Source organism: Pygocentrus nattereri, chromosome 23, assembly GCF_015220715.1.
Source record: "Pygocentrus nattereri isolate fPygNat1 chromosome 23, fPygNat1.pri, whole genome shotgun sequence".
In the NCBI taxonomy this organism is placed as follows: Eukaryota; Metazoa; Chordata; class Actinopteri; order Characiformes; family Serrasalmidae; genus Pygocentrus; species Pygocentrus nattereri.
The window spans coordinates 20,510,598-20,531,848 of NC_051233.1; the positions used below are offsets into that span (position 1 = coordinate 20,510,598).

The following is a 21,251-nucleotide window of genomic DNA, read 5'->3' on the forward strand; positions in this document are numbered from 1 at the left end:
TGATGCTGACAAGGATACTGGAGCAAAAGTAGCTTAAGCTAACAGGTCTAGGCAAAAATACACACGTTTACCTGCTCACATTTGAAACTTTATCCTCAAAACTTGCATGAGTGAAACTTCAGTGAGCTGGGATGAACCTGCGCTGTGGTGTCTGTAAAGATGTTTTAGCCTTCTCACTAAGCTTGTGCTAGCTTTTAGTGCTAACAAGGATATTGAAGCTGAAAAAACAGCATCTCATGCTGGTCTTCATGCTGGTTTACGTTGGTCTAGCTGTTGAACCAGCATGGTGATGCTATTTGACCAGCATACCAGCATCTAAAACATAAAATATACTGATTTTACTGGTTGCCAGCCATGCTGGTCCGGTTTTTCTAGTAGGGAGCAGCTTACATTAACAGTTCCACACACAAAAACACAGGCTTAGCCTCTCAGATTTTCTTCTTTGTACTGACATTAGAGAGGGTTCAGTGAACTGGCATGAACCTGCATAGTTGTGTATAAAACTGTTTAGGCTTTCGCTAAGCTAACACTAGTTCTTAGTGCTAATGTGGATATTGGAACAAACGTAGCATAAGCTAACAGCTCCAAAGACAAAAACACAGATTTACTTAATCAGATTTGATTCTTTATTCTCAAAACTTGAATCAATCTTCAGTGGGCTGGAGTGAACCTGTTCTGTACTGAGGAAGTCTCTGTTTTCAATGGCAAAATGTAACACATCTGAGACAAATATCAGTGAATGTAATAATGCGCAATGCAAGAGGAGTTAACCATTTTCAAAAGAGTTGTCTGCAAGGGGTCTTTAACATTTGATTTTTTTAAAACATTTTAATGCATGGTCATCACATCACATGGTCTCCTGAGAAGAAAGTAAAAAAAAACAACAACAAAAAAAAAAAACACAGAAATGCCCAGTAACCCTAACATATCAGAATTTCCATTTGTAAAAAAAAAATAGAATGACAAGAGGAAAGATATAGAGGAATGTATTTTTTCAAAGTGTAATGCAAATATCTAATATTTTTCATTTAGGTACCTGTTGATCTGGTGCAGATGCATGAACATGTTACAGAATGGGGACATTATGACTAGGTACAATTTAGCAAAGCAAAAAAATTTAGAATTTATTTGTAGAGAGTTACAAATATAAAATAAATGAAATGCAGACATTTTAGCTTAGTAACCCAGTGCGCTTTAATTTTCAGCTCTTCAGAAATACGAATATTGGTTTGAAATATCAGTCAAATCTAAGCCTTGGTCCAACACTGATCAGTTATTTCCAATCAGTTATCCACTGATACCAATTTGGTTTCACTATCATTGTGCATCCCTAGTTATTAACAACATAGGTCAGTAACGTACATTCACATTAATATTGTGTTTTAAAACTGCTAAAATTGACAGTGGTAAATGAAACATACCATTACATTGCTGCTTGTTGGAAGCATTATCTTTTAAACAGGCCAGATCTTATATTGTCCTTGCATTTTATTTTTCTTGATCTAATGTTTGTGTGGTTTTATTTATCGAATACAGTCATAATACATTTTTTAATGACCTTTTTCCAATCTATCTTTATGCTTTGGAATTAAATATGTTATTTTTGTTACTGTGCATTTAAGACTGATATTTGCAAATGACCTCTGTTTTGTATTGCGATTAATTCAAGAAGCACAGCCCATATAACTTCAGTGTTAATGGGCTGGGCTACACTGCTCTAGGCTGAAATGGGGGATGTAGGTAAATGAGTGGGGCTTTTGTGAAGTCATCACAAACAATGAGATCAAAACAGGCTACAGCTTAGTTTCCATATATGGACTGTATGAACTGAGGAGTGAACAGTACATTTGGAAGCTGTAAAGATGTTTATGTAATAATCAAACTCTTTGGTTTAAAAAAAAAGGATTTTTCTGAGCTCTTAAAGCAGTGTTGTGTGCAACTGTGGACGTTTAATGTCTAATTTGCAATTGGTAGACTTGCATTATTTTCATCAGTATTACTGTAGCTTTGGTACATGTAAAAAGTAATAATTTTATATGTATTTCTCAATCTTTCTCTCGATCTAACACAGTGCCTTTGCTACTCTGGAAGAGGAGGCATGTACAGAGTTGGTGCCCTATCTGGCCTACATTCTGGACACACTGGTCTTTGCCTTCAGTAAATACCAGCACAAGAACCTGCTTATCCTTTATGATGCCATTGGCACACTGGCAGATTCTGTAGGCCTCCATCTCAACAAACCGGTAAACACAAACAAACACCATCCTACGCGCACAGTTGGTCAGAAATGTGTACTCACATTCACAACCACAGACATTGTAAACATGCCTTTTTTTTTCTTAACTTACCACTTCGCTTGTCACTTCAGGAGTATATTCAGATGTTGATGCCGCCATTGATTCAGAAGTGGAACCAGCTGAAAGATGAAGATAAAGACCTTTTTCCTCTCCTGGAGGTTGGAAAGATTCTTAGTTGCTTCCTTTTCTTGAACTGAGATAATTTAGATGTTTAATTTTAAGCTGGTTTCCTTCCGCAGTGCCTGTCATCTGTGGCTACTGCCCTCCAGAGTGGCTTCCTACCATACTGTGAGCCTGTCTATCAGCGCTGTGTTAATCTGGTCCAGAAAACTCTTGCGCAGGCCATGGTGAGGAAGGGTTTACTCAGTGACACTGACACACTGTAAATTTGACTTAAAAATGATCCATTATTTCAGAGACAAAAGTTAGTCTTTAGATTGTTTCACTGCCTTTTACAGACTCTGTGCTGTGTCTCTCGTAGCTCCATCAGACTCAACCTGAAGTCTATGAAGCTCCTGACAAAGACTTCATGATAGTGGCTCTGGATTTGCTCAGTGGGCTAGCCGAGGGACTTGGAGGCAACATTGAACAGCTGGTGGCCCGCAGTAACATCCTCACCCTCATGTACCAGTGCATGCAGGTAATAACAGATCTGCTATAAAGCACATGAAATTTATGTTTGTGCATGAATTTAAAAAAAAAAAAAAAGGTTCGTTCCTAAAATCTGATTGTCTCAGCCACCGTCAAAGCCATTGTAAAATATTCCATATACATACTGCTCAAAAGTCTTAGGCAGCCATGAAAATTGCTACTGAAAATGATTTTAGTAAGTATTTATTATATACAAATGAACGTGTATATGATGCCAACACATTCACATACATTAAAGAACAACGTATTGTTTATTTGTATTTTTTCTATATGTACATGTTGTGTTTTGTTGAACAAAAAAGTTTAAAAAGGTTAAGTTAAAAAGCTTTATGTATTTTTGTATTTGTTATACTGGGGTCCTTTCTGTGTGGAGTATGTTCTCCCCATGTCTACGTGGGTTTCCTCCGGGTATTCTGGTTTCCTCCCACAATTCAAAGACATGCTGTCAGGCCAATTGGACATGCTAAATTGACCCTAGGTGTGAGTGTCTGTGTGTGTGGATGTGTATGTCTGGCTGTCTGCCCTGCGATGGACTGGCGAACTGTCTAGGGTGAATTCTGCCTCCTGCCCCATGACCGCTGGGATAGGTTCCAGCACCCCCTGCAACCCTGAGGGAGAAGCGGCTTAGAAAGTGTGTGTGTGTGTGTGTGTGTGTGTGTGTATTTATTATAGCAGGATTAAGTAACAGTATAATATATCCATCTTCAGCATATGTTGCTATCCAATAATCTCGGGGCAGATTTTTGCTTCAGTAAGTTGTCTCTGACCCTGGGAATTGTTTTGAAACCTCTCTTGCAAATTGGTGACCATAACTAACATTACTACACTATTTATTCTTACTATAGAAACTTTTTTATAAAGTTGTACTACTAAAAGTAGCGATTTACATCAAAATCTTACTGATTAAAAAAAGTATACACTTTACCATTGTTTTTGCTCTTTTTCCTTTCATCTGGAATGAGTTTTGGATCACCTTTTTTGAGCTGGTGTAGTCCGCCATGCATTGTTCGCCAGGTATAGTTGTCAACCAGGGTTGTCTAAATTGGCCTGCTAGTTTGGTGCTGCTGGCTGATGCATATCGATTAGGGATACAACAAAATTCCAGTCACTCAATGTTTATATCCGAAAATTTTACAAAATGGCACAATTGCCTTCTTACTATTGTATTACTCTTGTACTTTTTAAAAAATCTCTTATAGGATAAAATGCCAGAAGTACGACAGAGTTCTTTTGCCCTGTTGGGGGATCTCACTAAAGCCTGTTTCCAGCATGTCAAACCATGTATTGGTAAGCAACAACACATAAATATATTTTTCTTAGAAATATACAGGGTAGGAAATGCTTTTTTTGTGTGTGTGTGCAGTAGATCTACCTTGTTTTTACAGATTTGTTAAGAGACATGCCTGTGCAAAGAGAGGTGAATTTTAAAGTTAAATATGATAAATATTAAACAGCAACATGCATTAAAAGGCATGCTAAAGGAATGATGGTTAAATCCTTGATGCTGGCCAGTTTTAGATATAACAATAATGATCATTAAAAATAATTTGCAAAAGGTTGTATTTAAATATATATATATATATATATATATATATATATATATATATATATATATATATATATATGCGCTGTATCTGAATGAAAATATTATCTTGTAACAAGTGATTTGTCATCTAACAAAAATGTAATGTACCTTTCTAGCGGATTTCATGCCTATTTTAGGCACAAACCTCAATCCAGAACTGATATCCGTGTGCAACAATGCAACCTGGGCCATTGGAGAGATCTCTATTCAAATGGGTAAGTACAGCTTTTTTCTACATTATTCTAGTTCTGTGCAGCAGCTGCAAAAAGAGTTACTTCAATATTTTTGCATTTCATGTTTACGTTTCACGTGATGAAGATACAGATTGTTGACTGTTTTCTGTCCAAGTTGTCTAATTGATTGTTTCTCATTGTTAGACCTTGTTTTGCGAGGTTGGTTGATGAAACTTTTCCCATAATAATTTGGTTTGACAGTATAATTTCATCCTGTTGGACAAAATTAAGTTGATTTAAGCTCTAAAGAGGTAAATGATTGTTGATTTGAATGAGTCATATAGAAATTAATTTCCTTTTGTGAGTTCTGCTTTGTTTCAGTAGCTGCATAGTGCTATAGTGCAGCACAGGTAAAACAGATACTTTGATACACACACTTAAATTACTTTTACTAGTGATGCCCTGGAATGAAAATTAGGAAACTAAAAGCAAAATCCAGGACACAAGGCTGAAAACCAAAACTGAAAAAAATCGAATAAAATTAGCTAATAAAAGTATTACAGTAGGCTACTGTATGTGCCACGAAATCCAATATCCACAGCATCAGAGAAGAGTTGGTCATCCAAGGCAGTGGATTCCATTATGTTTAGTTATAATTTGCACTTTGACACTGTTACAACAAAGGATGGGTGGAGGGAGGACGCTGGGAGCAGGTGTGGAGACGCAGAGCTGGTTTACTTCTGCACAACACAAAAACCACTTGGCTTTTCAGCCCACAGACGAATTAAGACAAGGCACTTTCTTTTTATTTTCTTTTCTTAGCTTCCCTCAGCTTAGTTTAGCTTAGCTCTTCTCTTCCGTCTCAGCCGGTCTCCTTCTCTCTCTGGGCTCTGCCACCTACTGAGGAAAGAGGTGGCTATAAGTAGGTGGGCAGAAACAATAAACAGGTGAATATCATCATCATTAAGCCTGACCAGCTTCTCCATCTTGCATTCAACGCTTGGCCACGCTCCCTTCTCCACAGACTCTATTGTTTGTGAATTTTCATTATTTAAAAAAAAAAAGTCTACAAATGGCCGTAGCGTGCTAGCAAGAACATACCTTTCTGCTTCTGTTGTTTTGTTGTATTTTGCGTATCGAATGTCATGGTATCAGACCTGTAGTGGAGAAGTTGTCAGATGTTGTAACCACTATTGATAATGAGCATGAACACTGGTTGCAAATCAGTCTGTTTGTCTATGTGGAAATTTTTAAATAGTTCTACACAGACAGTATTTTCACTGTTTATCTTCTCAAATTGTTTGAACGTGTCAGCGCTGACCAGAACAGGAGAGAGAAGAGAAGAATGTTTTAATTACTTTCTCATTTTGACTATAATGAAAATTATTCGTAAAGTGTTTCATTTTAACACTTCATTGTAGTCCTGTTTAGTACTAATGACTATATTTATAGAGCACTTTTCTTACCTGTGGAAGCTCAAAGTGCTTTACAAAGAGGTTAGAATGTTTCAACTGTATTAACAGTAGATAACACTCAGATGTGATTTCTTAGGATTTTAGAACCAAAGATAATTATTGCATTTTTTTTAATAATAGAAGATTTTGTGACATTCACTCAGAAATATTTGAAAAGGCCCCAAAACTGAACCTTGTGGGACTCACAAGAAATTAAATATGATTTTAAAAATTCCAAAACGGTGCCTCAGATACCTCCTGAGTTTTCAAGATAGTGGTTAACAGTATTAAAGGCTTCGCTAAGATACAATAACACTAACACAGAAAGGATTTTGTGCATTTTTTGTTGGTCAAAATTTCTCTCTTTTTCTCTTTTGTTGCACTGAAAATGTTCAGTGGTGAAAATCTAGGTGCATCCCTAGATTCAGCACCCTTTGAAAAACACAGTCATAGTAAAAACATGGTTAAAATATTATTCAAATAGAAAGACCATCCAGCCCAGAGCACAGTATTTTTATTGTTTAAAGCTGATATTAGTCATTGGAACTTTTAAGACCTTGTGATGACTAAGAGAGTAAAAAAGTGGTTGCAAAATCCAGACTTTACTGTTTTCAGCGATGGTTCCTCTACAATTGAGGCGAAGGATGAGATGAGCTGGGAGGCCCTAGCAAAAGGACAAATTCCTGCTGGAACATCAGTTCAGCTTTGAGTCGGCATTGGTGATATTATTTTCATATCAGTTTGGCCCTAATACAAACACATCTTTCTCCATTTGCAGGCGCTGAGATGCAGCCCTATGTGTCCATGGTCTTACACCACCTGATAGAGATCATTAACAGACCCAACACACCCAAGACTCTGCTGGAAAATACAGGTATCACTGGGAGGTGCTAGAGAAGGCTGCCTCCTGTTGAGGGAGCTTCTTCACCCAACCCTCATTTTCACCTCTGCAGTGGCTATCGATCTCCATACATACTCCAAAGGGGTGGACTTTACAAGTTTTGCTAATGTTACATTAACTATGTTAACTTGAATACAACGCAGGTGGCTAAAGGGGGAAACAATACAGTGATGTCTAAGTGAATGTCTTAATGACATAAATACTAAGGGGTTCTTATATGGACATGGCAAATCTTGTAATAGTCCAACCTGTTGTTGACTGAATTGGATTGATTATTTAAAACCACTGTTGGAAATTGTTCTTTTTTTAGCTCAGGCTAACTTAAAGTTCTTTAGTGAGTTGGGATTACAAAAATGTTGCCTTAGTTTAAAAGTGTCACAAGCTTGGAGACAATGGTTGATTTCAGAAATCTGAATTCTTCTAACTGAGTATTTGGAGGCAAAGTATCCTCTTCAGTCCTAAACATTTTTCTGAAGTTAAGATAAATGTATAGCACCTACATTTTGCCAACTTTGTCCCAGTTATACACAACTTTAATTAGAAATACCTCTGATAAGAGCTACAAATCATTGAGCCACAATAGCAGTCTACATTGATTCCTATCATGATCTGGCATAAGGCTGAAGTATAACACCCCTAACTAACTTCCCCAGAAACTAGGGTACTTGTAGATGTGTTCTTGTTTGTCAGTTTGTTTCTGTTGTTTTAGTTACTATTTATTTTTCTTCAATGTGAATGCATATCTGCCAATAGATGTTGAATGTTGTTTAGTTGAGGATGGCTTATGTTTGATGCAGGATAGCTAATCCTCTGATCTCCATTTTCTTTATCAAACACAATGTCATCCACAGAATCTCCAAAATCAAACCAGCTGTTCAGTGTCTCTTTGAGTATTTCACTTTGCTGTGTGAGAGGCTTCACACACATTGAGGAAGCGTACCGTTTGAATTGCCAAGTTAGTGATGCTGAGCATTTCAGTAAAGCATATTTTCAACTACTATTTCACTTATATATATATATATATATATATATATATATACACATAATGTTTCTTTATATAATAGTGGAGGTATAGGACCAATTCACTGGCCAATGACCATCATTAAACAGTTGGATTAAAACATTGTCTCACCACATTGTGACAAGGTTTTTCATGCTCTAATCTGCTGAGAAAATAAGCAACAAAGACTGTGCATACAACAAAAGTCATTTTGCATAATAGGTGCATGTTAGTAATACGTTCCATTAAAATCAGTATTTTAATGAGAAACATTAGTCAGTTGATATTGATGTTTCACAGATTTTCCAGTATTGATACAAATTCGGCCAATAAAGGACAGGAAGCCCCTCAGGCCCCTTTCAACACATTAAAGTTGGAATTTACTGGTAATTAAACAAGAAGGGTAGAATTTGGGAGGGCTCTTGAGTGAACAGAAGCTGATACTTTATGGGGAAAACAATGTATTACGGCCAGCAAATATGAATGAAGTGAAAAAAGTCATGGAAGTGTATTTTGTACATTATTCTAGTGGCATACAACTTAAGAAGCAGTTTAAAAAAACTGCCCTTGGCATGAAAGCAGCACAACATGAGGGCAAAGCAGTTCCTGTGACGCTTTCGATTATACTGTTGAGTTTTCAGTTTATGCAGGATTGTAATTTCATACATGATTGTGAAGGAGCTATTGGCCATTCATGCTGAGCTCATCACCCTGTTTATAGGGACTTCCACTGCAAATTTGAATACATATATCCTCGTAAAATGACACATTTATGTGGGTATCCTGGTCTAAGAGCTGCAAGCCCGAGCATTACTGGTAACGTTTTAAATGTGAAAATGCCCTTGGGGTCAATCCCTGTCTTTAGCCCACTGACTTAGATTTGACAGGCATGTAGAAATTATATTGGGGCAAGTGCATTTTTTAATGGATGAGGCAGGTGTTGTTATAATTCCAGAATGTCTAGACGGTTCTGCTAGTATAAAAAAAAAAGTGCATCACTAGCAGAGATGCTGTTTGCAGTCTGGGACTGAGAGTCTTAAGGGGATTGCATTTGGCCAGGCTGGTAGAGTTTACACTCTGCACTTCATGAAGCGATGTACTCATTCAATTACACATACTTGGCAATCCTACATGGGTGACCCACCTCTTCATCAGTGTGTGTGAAGCCTTCTCTCTAAGTAAAGACTGGATTAAACACAAAATCAATGTACTGATAAATTTTACTACTTCACTGGTAATGCACAGCACATTACTTTTAAGATGACAATTTTGGAGTCTTACAGGCAAATTATGATAGTTTTTGCAGTCCTATGGCCTTCTATTACTTTTTTTTTTGGGAGGGGGGCTACCATGGATTAGCCTATCCTGCACTGAACTATGTTCTCTAATGAGCCAATCATCTGCTTTTTGCATGTCTCATTGGACTGTTCATAAATGCCTGTCTTTAATGAGAATGTTGCATAGTTTTGTGTCTCTTAAACTCAGGTCCTCCTCCTCTGTGCCTCTTAAAAGATCCTGGTGGAATCTAGTCCTCTCCATGTAGTTTGCTTGGTGTAATGTTTTTTCTTAGAAAAAAAGAACAAACAAAGAAAAGACATTTCTGTTCTATTTAAAGATTTTTGTGAGTTTAAGGGAGAAAATCTCAGAAAACAATTCTGATTACCAAGTGCACTCACTTTTCTCCATGTCTATATATGGAATTCATAACAATACCATAAAAACAATAATAGCACGAAGTACAGGAATAACTTGGAAGTGTACATGACATTGTAATTTTTCTTGTCTAAAAAAGTGGCAATGTTTATGTGGCAGACGCATTGTTTTCTAAGACGTCTCCCTTAAATGAGATGTTTCTTTTTAGAGTGTCATATTTTACATTTTACCCCTTAGTCTGGGGCTGTGAAGAGCACTAGTGAAATCTTGTGTTTATTCTCATACACAGATTCTGTTGAGTTCTGTTTCTGAGTTGTCTGTTTGTTTGTTTGTTTGTTTTTCTTTTTTGTTTTCTCCTCCTCCCCTCCATTCGCTCATGTCTTGGTTGGCGTTTGGTGCTGTATAACCGTGATTGCGTTACCTTAGCAATAACAATTGGTCGTCTTGGTTACGTTTGTCCTCAAGAGGTGGCACCCATGCTACAGCAGTTTATAAGACCCTGGTGTGTATTATTCAATCTTTTATTTCATTCATTATCTCTATCTCTCTATCTTCTCTGTATCACTCTCCACTGCCTCCCCCCTCTCTCTCTCTCTCTCTATCTCTCTCTCTCTCTCTCCCACTGTCATGCTCTAGAACCTTGTCCCAGTACTCTTAAAAAGCCTCCTCTTTCTGCTTCCACATCCTGCTGAATCACAATTTGAAGAATGGTCGAAAAAGCTAAAAACAAACTGTTTTAGAGCCGCTTCGCTGTACATGATCCTACATCAAAAAAAAAAAAGTAAAAACAAGATTATAGGAGTCAGTTGAAGAGATTTGGGATAGGGCATCTATCTCCCTGTCCCTTTCTCTCTGTCTCTCTTCCCTCTGTCTTTCTTTCTGTCTCTTTTCTGTTCTGTACGATTCATTACCTGCCATGTGACTAACCCTGTCCTTCTAGGTCTTGTTGTTTAATTTGCCTCAGTAGCACCTTCATGTATTTCGTATTGATTTATTTTAGTTTTTACTTCTGTTGCTGTCTTTTATTGTTGCTAACGACTATCTGAATGCATGGGATAATGTCACATGCTTGCTTATTATAGTGAACCCCTGAAAAGAAAGAAAAAAAAAAGAAAGAAAAACAAATGTCCCATGAGATGTAGAGCCCTCTAGCTGCATGGTGATATCCTAAAAAGCCTCTTCCAAACTCCTTGAAACAGAAATTGGCAGCATACAAGGTGCTTTTACATTTTTTCTCTCCCAAATAAACCTATTTGTACATGTAAAATGGTCAGTGAAGCTCAAGTAAAATTATGGGACGTGACACAATGTACTTTCTCGTAATAGATTAGATGTGTAGCATATGGAATGTGGCAACTGACCTGGTCAGTTTTTTTAAGTATACTCAAAAAAAGGGTTAATAATGAAAACTGAAATAAACTTATGGATGATAAACAGGAAATAAACAATGCTATTTAAAACATTTTGGCTAAATGTATGTTGTATTCTAGCTTTAAAATTAAACAATGCTTTTTGGATATTTTAATCAGATCTTACAAACATCTACAACTTCTGATCTTAAGGTGCTCTGAGGTGGTAGCCATGGTAATATACTCGGTGTACTTTTTCCAGTTTCAGAGTAACTGCATAGGTTTGTCATTTGAAAATGGACTTTTCTCCTTCACTAGGTGCACCTCACTACGCAATATAAGAGACAATGAGGAAAAAGATTCTGCCTTCAGGGGAATCTGCACCATGATCACAGTCAACCCTGGAGGTGTGGTGCAGGTGAGACGCTTTCATATTCAAGTATTTACAGCCACATTCAGTTCATTCTAAATTTGTGCTGTAATTGTTTCTGGAAAAAATATAGGGAAAACCAAGTGAGAAAGAGCTATGAACTTTTGCCTCTTGATGATCTTGTTTCTAGGATTTTATCTTTTTCTGTGATGCCGTTGCATCATGGGTAAACCCTAAAGATGATCTACGAGACATGTTCTGTAAGGTAAATATGTTTAATGTTTTATAGATTAAACTTAAAATGAAAATGGATTAAATAAATGTTTATATGTTCATCCAGTTGCACCAAACTTTAAAACTAGTATAAAATTATTCAGGGTTACATAAGACGTGTCATTTTAATCCTAGATTATAGTGACTGTAATCCTAGATTAAACGTAATCGTGTTGCTTTATACTCAGAATTAAACTTTGTTTATGGATTCAATTTAAACTTTCAACTGATGAGGTTTAAATATATAATATTTGTACAAATTAGCTGTTTTTTGCTTAGGATCCTGTCTGATTTAGTTTGTAAATGGATCTGAAAGTTAATGGCATGCTGGAGTATCATGTATATTTTCTGTTAGATCTTACATGGGTTTAAGAATCAGGCTGGAGAAGAGAATTGGAGGCGTTTCTCCGACCAGTTCCCCTTGCCTCTTAAAGAGCGACTTGCAGCCTTCTATGGAGTCTAACCACTCCCGGAGAAACTGGCCTGCTGTATAAGGTAAATGTCTTAAACTCAGCAACTTATTTTAATATTAGATTGCCTATACCTTCTCAATAATGAATTAGCAGTATTCTGACACATGCTGATAATTTAAGTACTGTAACTAATTTCCACTATATTGTCATGTTTCAGTTACTTAAGCAATAGAAGACGAGAGGCAGTGTTATTGCAAAATAGAGTAAATGTAATTTGTTTCTGTACTTAAGTAGTTTTTTCATGTAACTGTACTTTACTTAAGTATTTCCATTTTGGGCGACTTTTTCAGAGTCTAATATCTGACTTTTTACTCCACTACATTTTAAGAAATCTGTCGTTCCTTTTGGTTTCTGTGTGTATAAAAATGTAACATGTTAAAACAAAAGAAGCGCAAAGCCAGAGCACCAATCAGGGACCAGCGGTCACTTTGTTTAGAGCTGGTTTTGACCTGTTGGTCATACCGACCCAGTGCAGCACACGGTTCAACATCAGCGCAGCAGCGTAAAACTTTGGGAGCACATACGTCACCTAAATGATGAACTAACCTAACTTTGTGTAAATAGACCACAATATAGAATTATGTACACATGCGGTCGTGACTGGCAGGTTTCTTTTTTTCTGAATTCATACAAACACTTTCATTTTACAGTCAATTAGTTTTGGTTAGTTTATGTTTATGAACAGAGGCCTACAGATCAATACAGTAAAGGAAAACTTATTTGTGATCCTGAGTTTAAAGCCAGTTTTTATTCAACTTGTAACAAAGTTACAAAGTAATCTTAAACTTTGCTTGTGTGTAAAAAGTGATTTCAGAGCCACTCGGTTCTCCCTGATGGAAACTGTTTACCTTCAGTGGTTTTGCTTAGAATCATTTTAATAGACATCAGCGTCACTAATTAATGACGTTCTATTAAAAGACTGGTTTACCAAGAGAGATGCTGGAGGATTTTCACCTAAAATGAGTTCAGGAAGCGAGTCTTGTTGCAAAAATGATAACAGGACATCAGAGCCATAATTAATCTTTTAGTACTTTTACTTTCGACACTTAAGTACATTTGACGGCAAATACTTTTGTACTTTTGCTCAAGTTGAGGTCTAGAGTAAGGACTTCTACTTTTACTGGAGTAATATTTACCTTGGGTATCTCTACTTTAACTCAAGTACATGATTTGTGTACTTCATCCACCTCTGGTTAAGTCCATCCATCCATCCATTTTCTAAGCCGCTTCTCCGTCAGGGTCGCGGGCCTCTGGTTAAGTGTGATCTTAAAATGATCCATTTTCTGTTTGTGCGGAAAGTAAGAAGTAAAAACGTTCAAATAGCTTGAGCATCTTCTCTCAAAGTTGTTGCTTAGCAACGGCATCTCAGCGGAGTGATACAGTGTTGGTGAAAATCCTGTGATGTTATGGTGAAATATCAGCACGGTTAGAACGCTTATTAAACAGTCAGCTTGCGTGGCCGGAATGACTTGTTGTATAAATAACACATACATCACTATGCCTTTTGTAGTGAAACGTAATGGTAATGAGCAGTTAATTAAGAGCCACAAAATAGCAGTATAAAATTATAGCATAAAAAAAATTACATCATTTGCTAAGTACACACAAGGTCTCCAGCAAAATTTGTACTTATAATTTCCATGTAAAGAAATGGTTTAGATTAAATATGTTGCTATAAAACTAAAATTTAATACATAGTCATTTGTATATATATGTAACTGATTGAAACATGGTACTGCGCAAAGGTCAGAGATTATTCATATTTCACTGTTTTGGGGCAGGGGGGGGATATTGAACATAAAAAAATGACAATGATATTTACACAAGTAAATACCCAAACTTACCTCAACTGCCTTCAGATTTTCACAGGTGTATCTAAAATGACTAAAAGTGATACTTCTGAGGAGATTAGATATAAAATAATCCACTTGCAAAAGGCAGGAGAAAGTCAAAGAGAAATAAGTGCAAAACAGAAATTTGCAAAACTGAAGTTCAAAAAATGAATAAAAAATATAAAGAAGATGTGACTCCTAATGACCATGCAAGACAGACCACCAAAGCTGTCCCTTCAGATAAACAGTGCTTAAAGCTTTCAGTGGGGAGAGAGGAGAAAAATCAGGCTCTATGCTTTCTTCATATCTGAAAAAATCCACAGGTGTTTCTGTCCATCCTTCCATTGTGAGAAGACAACTCCATGCTATGAGTCTGAGGCCAGAAGCTGTTATTGAGAAAAAGTAAATACGACAAAAAAATGCGATACAACACCAAAAGTAGACATTTAAGGTTTGGATGAAGGTTATGAGTCTAAATTTGTAATAGGGATCATTGTTAAGTGATACTTTTGTAATCCCACAAATGGGGAAATTCCATTAGGATTGTGGAAAATCAGAAAATACAGCTAACTTCTAAGACTGAACTTTGAAGGTGTGGAAAATATTCCTTGCAGATTTCTTTAAAAAACTGAAAGCAAAATCACTAAAAGAGTGGACAAACTAAATACTGAAAAAGATGGTACAATATTTAGTTACTGAGGCTTCTGGGTCTTTTTATGTTAAACAGGGTTTTATTGGAAAAAATGTTCTTGCACTTAATGGTATTTTGACTGGAAATTAAATGAATGAATGGCTGGTCTCTGGCTTTTGCACAGTACTTTAGATGTAAATTAATAATTATAATCAATTAATAATTAAATTTTTATAAGAGCATTTCATATGTATAAATACTGGAAAATATGTGAATTATTTTTCTCATTGCACATTATTCTGCATGCTTTGTACATAATACAGAATTGCATGCAGATGTATGTTGGCTGAAAATTTCACTAAGCAGACCTAACTGTTATCTTCTTTACTTTGCTTTAGGTGACTGTGGGGGGAAAAAAGCACGGGAGCCTCAAATCCCCAGGGAACATGTTGCCCTTTATGGGGGGGGAGGGTGGTGTGGCTGGGGTGGGGTATATGGACCCCTAAATCCCTCTAGATGGGGTGGGAGGGAGTTGTTTGCTGTGGCACTCCACTCAAGAAAAAAGCAACATCAAGAAAGAAAACCTTTACATGCCCAGCCAACTGAACTAGAGAATTTTACTGTTCATTTTTCATTGATCTAAAACATAGACGAGGAAATCATGGGGATAAAAAAAGAACATTTTTATGTCTAGACAGAATTTAGGAAGAATGCCAGATTCCATCTGCAGAGAAGGTATCTTTCTGGATCAAACCACACAATACTGGATCAAGCCGTACTGGATCAGGTGGAAGTTCTAGACAGGATGATCCCATTAGGTACAGGACTGCACATGGGAGTGTTACAAGGTATAACTTCACTTCATGAAAATGCAGAGAAGTCAATGCCTTTTTTTTTTTTTTTGCACTGCACAGCCAGTAGATGGAACATTGTTGAAGTAAATGATGAAAAGTTACCAAGTTTAAAGGTATACTGTCTAAAAACGAGATGACTGCTTCATAACGTAAGAGTAAGAAAAGTGAGGGTCCAAAAATAAAAAAAAAAAAAAAAAAAAAAAAAAAACATTTGTAATAAGTACGTGCTTTTTTTTTTTGTGATTTTAACAAGTGATTTGTCTTAAAATATTCATTACCGTAAGCATGCATAAGGTGAAGGATATACTGGGGTACATCACAACACAGTGACTTACTTCCTGTGCAAAGGTGTTGGACTCATCTCCTGTTTCTTTTCTTTTTCCATGTGAATTTGTGATCACGGTCTCTGATCTCAGTTAGAAGGTTTTTCATGGACTGATGAATCATATCCAAGAAATGTTTGTTTTTTGTTTTTGTTTTTTTTTGACATCTTCCAGTGTCTACTTGTTTTTGCTTAGTTTACAGAGAGCATGATTTTGGAAATGCTTGTAATGACATTTTTGACTGACTAGAATAAGAAGGGTACTTAAGTGTTTGATTTATGCATGTTGGTGGCCCTATTAGCAATTTACGTTGCTGCCTCCTGATCCCCTCTTGATGAATTACTGCAACTTCATTTGCGTTTTTGCTTCCTCTTTTAGCATCACCTCCCATTTGAAGTTAACAGGAAAAATTGTCTTATGTCAAAACTACTTTTTTGTTTGTCAGTGTTTGCATACAGTGTTGCAAGTCTTCAAATTGCCTGAACGTATCCCAGGGAATAAAGAGGGCATTTTACTTCAGAAATCAGTTATAGTCTTTAGAGTGTCAGATGATAATTACATTGAAATAATTAAGTTGAAATAGCTCTGCAGGTCAGACCTATTGACACAGAACTTATTTTGTCAGTCTTCAGTACTTGGAAGTCCGTGTACTATAGGAATGCTTTGCTTTCAGTAAGCTACTAAAAGATCCTTTTTTAAATGTAAATGCAGCTGTTCATACAAGCAAAGCTATGGTCCATTAGATTATCTAAGTACAGTAGGAATAGAAAGTATTTAGTAGTATTAAGATCTATATTCATAATGACTGAAGAAAGCAACCTGTTTTAAGTGCCATCTGAACTCCATGGGATATTATCAGGCTTTTTTGACTTTGTGATTTACTAAATGTTTGTTCAGTAGATGTGTTTAAAATTGTTGAAAGTTTGTCTGTCACATTCCAGCTGTTTCAACCTGTCGGCAGATTGAAAGGCTCGGCTTTCTTCGGTGGTACCGCTTCTGTCGCACTGAAAATGTAAAAAACCGAATGCTGTTAGTGTCGTCTTAAAAACATGAACGCTGCTATGTGATGTTTTCTACTTGAATATTTTATGTTGTAGAGTCCTCAGGAGGTGTGTTTATCATATTGTGTTTAAATTTGTTTTATTTGTTTTTCTTTTCTTCCTTTTCCCCCCCCATCCAGTTCCCCCTGTATGGCCTAATGAGTAACACAGCAACAAGAAAATGAATATACATTCTTCTGCCCAGGGCCTGGTTTCCCAAAAGCCCTGTCCTAGAAAGATCATCATAAGATGGTAGATTGAGCATTGAACACTTCACCCTATCAGCAAAGACTATCTTAACACTACAGTACAAAAAACAGGCATTGATTTAATGACTTAATAGCTCAATATTTCCTAGCTGAAAAAAGTTTTACAGTATGGGGGGGCGGGGGATCGAAGACAGATAAGATTTTTAAAAGTGGAATGTCTGTTGTTTGTAGCTTTATCCACTTTACGGTTAAGAACTTCAGAGCTGTTATTATGAAATAACAGAGTGGGAGAGAAAGTGGCACAATTGTATGTGTATAGTAGCAGCTTATGCTAACGACATTTACATGCAGTATTTACTGTGATGCCTTGAAATTACACTTGATACGTTCGGGGGAAATCTGTACTGCTAGGAGACTGCTTGCTTGGAGATATTGCACAATCTTAAATACAGTAGTTTTTCTTTTTTATTATTATAAGTACTATTTAAAAATGGTCACTTTAGCACTGCACCAACTACTGTATTATGTTATGTTAGGGGAGATCATAGTTAGGAAATGATGTAATAACTATGTAAATCCTTTTTGCTCATGAGCTACCATTGCTGTTATGGAAGAACTTTGATTTATTGATTATTTTTTGTTTGGCAAGCTGCTCAATTTTAGAGATGGAAATATGTGAAGGTAATCATTTCTTTTGGGGCCACCAAATATTTTGGAACATGCAAAGAATCTATATTGTTGTAATTTTGTAATGACATTTGTATGACCTTGTGATGGACGTGAGTTTGTATCTCTGCTTGGATCTGTACATTGTTGAAAATAAACTGTTTTCATAAACTGGTATATACTTGCCATGCACATGCTTTGCTTTGCAGTAAGCGTGGTGAGATCATTGGCCTGAAAGTTGGGGCATATTTGTAGAAGCGTAGATTAATTTGACGTGAGTGGTAGACGGTAAGCAGGCTTTTCTATTAGAAGAACTATAAAACCAATGTTGAAACCAGGCCAGTAACAATCAGGACATTTTAGCTGACAAATAATTGTACAGTCTTAAAAAAGATGGTGCTTTAAGCATTCTTTAGTAAAGAAAATGGTTCTATGAAGAACCATGAACACGCAAAGAACCCTTTAGCTTGATTAAAAGGGCTCTTTGCATCATGAAAGGGCTCTTCAGACTGATGGCAAATGTACTTAGATGGTTCTATGTAGAACTTTTCTGAAAATGGTTACAGTGTCAAGCTTGTAACAATAGAAGAACCCTTTTGGGTGCTGTATAGAACACTTTTTTAAATGGTTCTTGGGTAGAACTTTCTATAGCATACTCATGCACATTTCCCATCAATGCAAAGAACCATTTAAGTGTTCATGAGTGTTCATGGTTCTATATAGAACCATCTTTTTTAACTGCGGTTAATGATTTTTACTTAGAAAGCACAAAGTCTATCCATCCATCCATTTTCTAAGCCGCTTCTCCGTCAGGGTAGCACAAAGTCTAAAGGAGCTAAATTAGCATCTTGCAAGGCTAGCTCTTTATAGCCAACAAGGTGATGCACTGCACGTAAGAATGGCCTTGCAGTAACTGTTGACCAAAGCTTACATTTTTCTCCTGAGACTGAAAATGTGAGCGAAAAATACTTGTTCTGCAAGCATAAATGCTAAAATTAGCATTCGGTATACCAGCCATCAAATGAACAAACATTCCTCTTAATGCAAACAGTTAAAAGGCTTCAGTTTGAAGTTCATTTATTTGACTCAAGCCTACTAATGACAATGTATCTGGCTCACAACATGCGTTATGTTACAATAGGATTGTGGAAAATAATGCAGTAAAATTTCACAATTGCAATTATCTCAAACAGTTGTGATTGGCTGATGATGTAATAATTGTGACAAGCCTAGTTGGAACTATTAATGGTATTTTTTTTCCTTCTCACGTCTGAAGTTTCGCTTCTGTAAAGTCTGAAATATCACAGTCCTTGACTGGATTTGCTTGCAGAGCCTTCAAGTATAATTCCTCTTAATAGAGTTTCCCAAGTGCAAACATAACTAACATACTAAATCACGTTTGCTCAAAGTTTTTCAGGAAGAAATAAAATGGATTATAATGTCATCAATGACTAGAGTTACTAAATGTGTTAGGGCTGATTCCACAAAGGTGGTGCCAGTTGTGTCCCACTGACACTACATTTCAAAGATTTATGTATCAGTACATCAAGACAAGCGTTCTGTACGACAACATCCTTGTTTTGGATAAATAGTTGAAAACATGAATAAAATGGCCATTTTTTTTTACCTGTCTCAGCACTTTAAACACAAAATCTTGAAATATAATAATTTCAATACTTCAAAAATCTTATTTTTGCATTAATATGTGAATCTGTTTAACAGCTGATGTTTGAAACATCCTTTTTCATGAGTCGTCCATTATGAGTCATAAAAAATGTGTTACCCCCGCGACCCTGAGGGAGAAGCGGCTTAGAGGATGGATGGATGGATGGATGGATGGATGGATGGATGGATGGATGGATGGATGGATGTTACCCTCAGTCCTGTTAGCTGAACACATTCACTTCGATTAAAGATCTGGAATATATTTATGGTGCAAAAATCAAGTGCTGCTCCTGAAATGGGCTAACATGATTCTGGATAGCTTAATGCATGTTTTCCTGAATTTACTGTTGAAAAGAAACACTCTAAATGACTTTGTTTACATCTTAAAGGGAAACTCTGCCTGATGCCTGAGACATTGTTTTACAGTAGCTTTGGGATCTAAAATATATGGTGAAGGGATACATGAAAGGTGTTCTTAGGCAAAATAGTCCCCAAAGACTTCTTTTTTCAGATTTTCCACAATTTTACCATCATCAGCATGACACAAAACAACGCAGGAGATGTGTGTAAGTTCACTGGTGGCTCTATTTGTGTTGGAAACATCTAGACGTCTGGTTCCTATCAACACCACTGTAAAGATATCGGTGAGTTTCTCTACAAATAAACCATTTAACCATCAGACCACTCGACTGACGTTTACACTTCAGCCACTTTAAGCCAATTATACACACATTTAGAAAATCTGAAAGATAGCTGAGGGGTTGTTAGGGGTCTTCTGGACCCACCGCTGGGGTCGCTGTTTCTCCTTCATTGAGCGAGCACACTGAAGCAGAGCCGCTGCCGGACTGTGGAGAAGAGAAGCAACTCCGCCGGTGGAGGAGGTGGAGTCTCGGGATCAGAGGGAGGAAAAAACGACAAGCGAAGGGGAGGAAAAAAAAAGAGAAAAAGCCGCAGACACAACAAAACCGGGGGGAGGACGGCGGATTAAGTGCGTCAATTGAAACTGAAATTCAATTAAGGTGAAGGAGACGAGCGGCCGTAAAGAGAAGGGAGGACATCAAGATGATAACGCCTTATTTCCTGGAAAATTTCTGGGTAAGGTTGTTGTTGTTTTCTCTCTCCGTGTTTGTTGTATGTTTGGTTAGCCGGGTCCAAAGCCACTTGTTCGTTTCACGTCCCTCCCTTTCTGTAAAAAAAGCTCAACGGGGGCTTTATTTCTAGGCCGGTTTGTGTGTCTGCTTCTCAGCACGCCTTGTAGAAAGCTTACCGGTAAAACACGGTTGAGGGGAAACACGGTGAGCACTGTTGCCCCGTTGCCCCTGCTGCTAATGTCGGCGAGCGCCTTCTCCGCCAGCCCGGGGATTGGGCCTCCGACAGCTAACGACTCACACCAGCAGCCAACTGGAGTCCACCTCCCTGCGGTGTGATTGGTTGTGAGCGAATGTCCTGGAATGTTGATGGGCCTGTTCGGGAAGCTGATTGGATGGTGTCGCTGTCATTCGCCGAGTATTTTTTCTCGTCATTTTCTTCCGTGATTAAGTTCGAGTGAGAGACCCGAATTTCTCGGAACATTAGCTGATTTCGCTGTTAGCGAGGACTTTATTCCCCATTCACGCTTTTCTTTGGCGTGTAAACACTGTGAATTCTCCTCTGACAGGCTTGTATCTCCAGCTTTGGCCAGGCGGCGTTCCTGTCAGCTATCGCTGGGCTGCTGCTAACCTGCAGTGTGAGCTAATGTCCAGATGTTGTACTTGTGAAAACAGAGATTAAACGAGCAGTGTAGGTGTTTCAGCCCCGCAACGCTGGACCTCTCAGCTAAAAGCAAGTTTGGGTTAAAAATTGGAGAAAATTC

At 37.3% G+C, this 21,251-nt stretch overlaps 2 protein-coding genes across 10 annotated transcripts in view; both read left to right on the plus strand.

Moving 5' to 3' along the window:
* tnpo1 (transportin 1) overlaps positions 1-15,118 on the plus strand; it is a 36,317-nt gene extending 21,199 nt beyond the window's left edge. Inside the window, exons 13-24 of one of the 2 annotated variants that reach the window (XM_017698602.2) lie at positions 2,072-2,243; positions 2,369-2,455; positions 2,537-2,644; positions 2,779-2,937; positions 4,148-4,235; positions 4,650-4,748; positions 6,939-7,034; positions 10,141-10,216; positions 11,382-11,481; positions 11,624-11,698; positions 12,062-12,201; positions 15,041-15,118. In XM_017698602.2, coding sequence (XP_017554091.1) covers positions 2,072-2,243; positions 2,369-2,455; positions 2,537-2,644; positions 2,779-2,937; positions 4,148-4,235; positions 4,650-4,748; positions 6,939-7,034; positions 10,141-10,216; positions 11,382-11,481; positions 11,624-11,698; positions 12,062-12,169 — 1,168 coding nt within the window. In that variant the 3' untranslated portion in view covers positions 12,170-12,201; positions 15,041-15,118. Of the gene's footprint in view, positions 1-2,071; positions 2,244-2,368; positions 2,456-2,536; positions 2,645-2,778; positions 2,938-4,147; positions 4,236-4,649; positions 4,749-6,938; positions 7,035-10,140; positions 10,217-11,381; positions 11,482-11,623; positions 11,699-12,061; positions 12,202-15,040 lie in introns of those variants that run through there. The other variant, XR_001857897.2, reaches the window with a different exon arrangement.
* A 5,064-nt stretch (positions 15,119-20,182) lies between these two features.
* Positions 20,183-21,251, plus strand: part of fcho2 (FCH and mu domain containing endocytic adaptor 2) — a 108,861-nt gene continuing 107,792 nt past the window's right edge. For 2 of the 8 annotated variants that reach the window (XM_017698535.2, XM_017698552.2), the window contains exon 1: positions 20,184-20,494. In XM_017698535.2, the coding sequence (XP_017554024.1) occupies positions 20,462-20,494 (33 nt within the window). In that variant the 5' untranslated portion in view covers positions 20,184-20,461. Of the gene's footprint in view, positions 20,495-21,251 lie in introns of all 8 variants that reach the window. The other 6 variants (XM_017698542.2, XM_017698589.2, XM_017698561.2 and 3 more) reach the window with 6 other exon arrangements.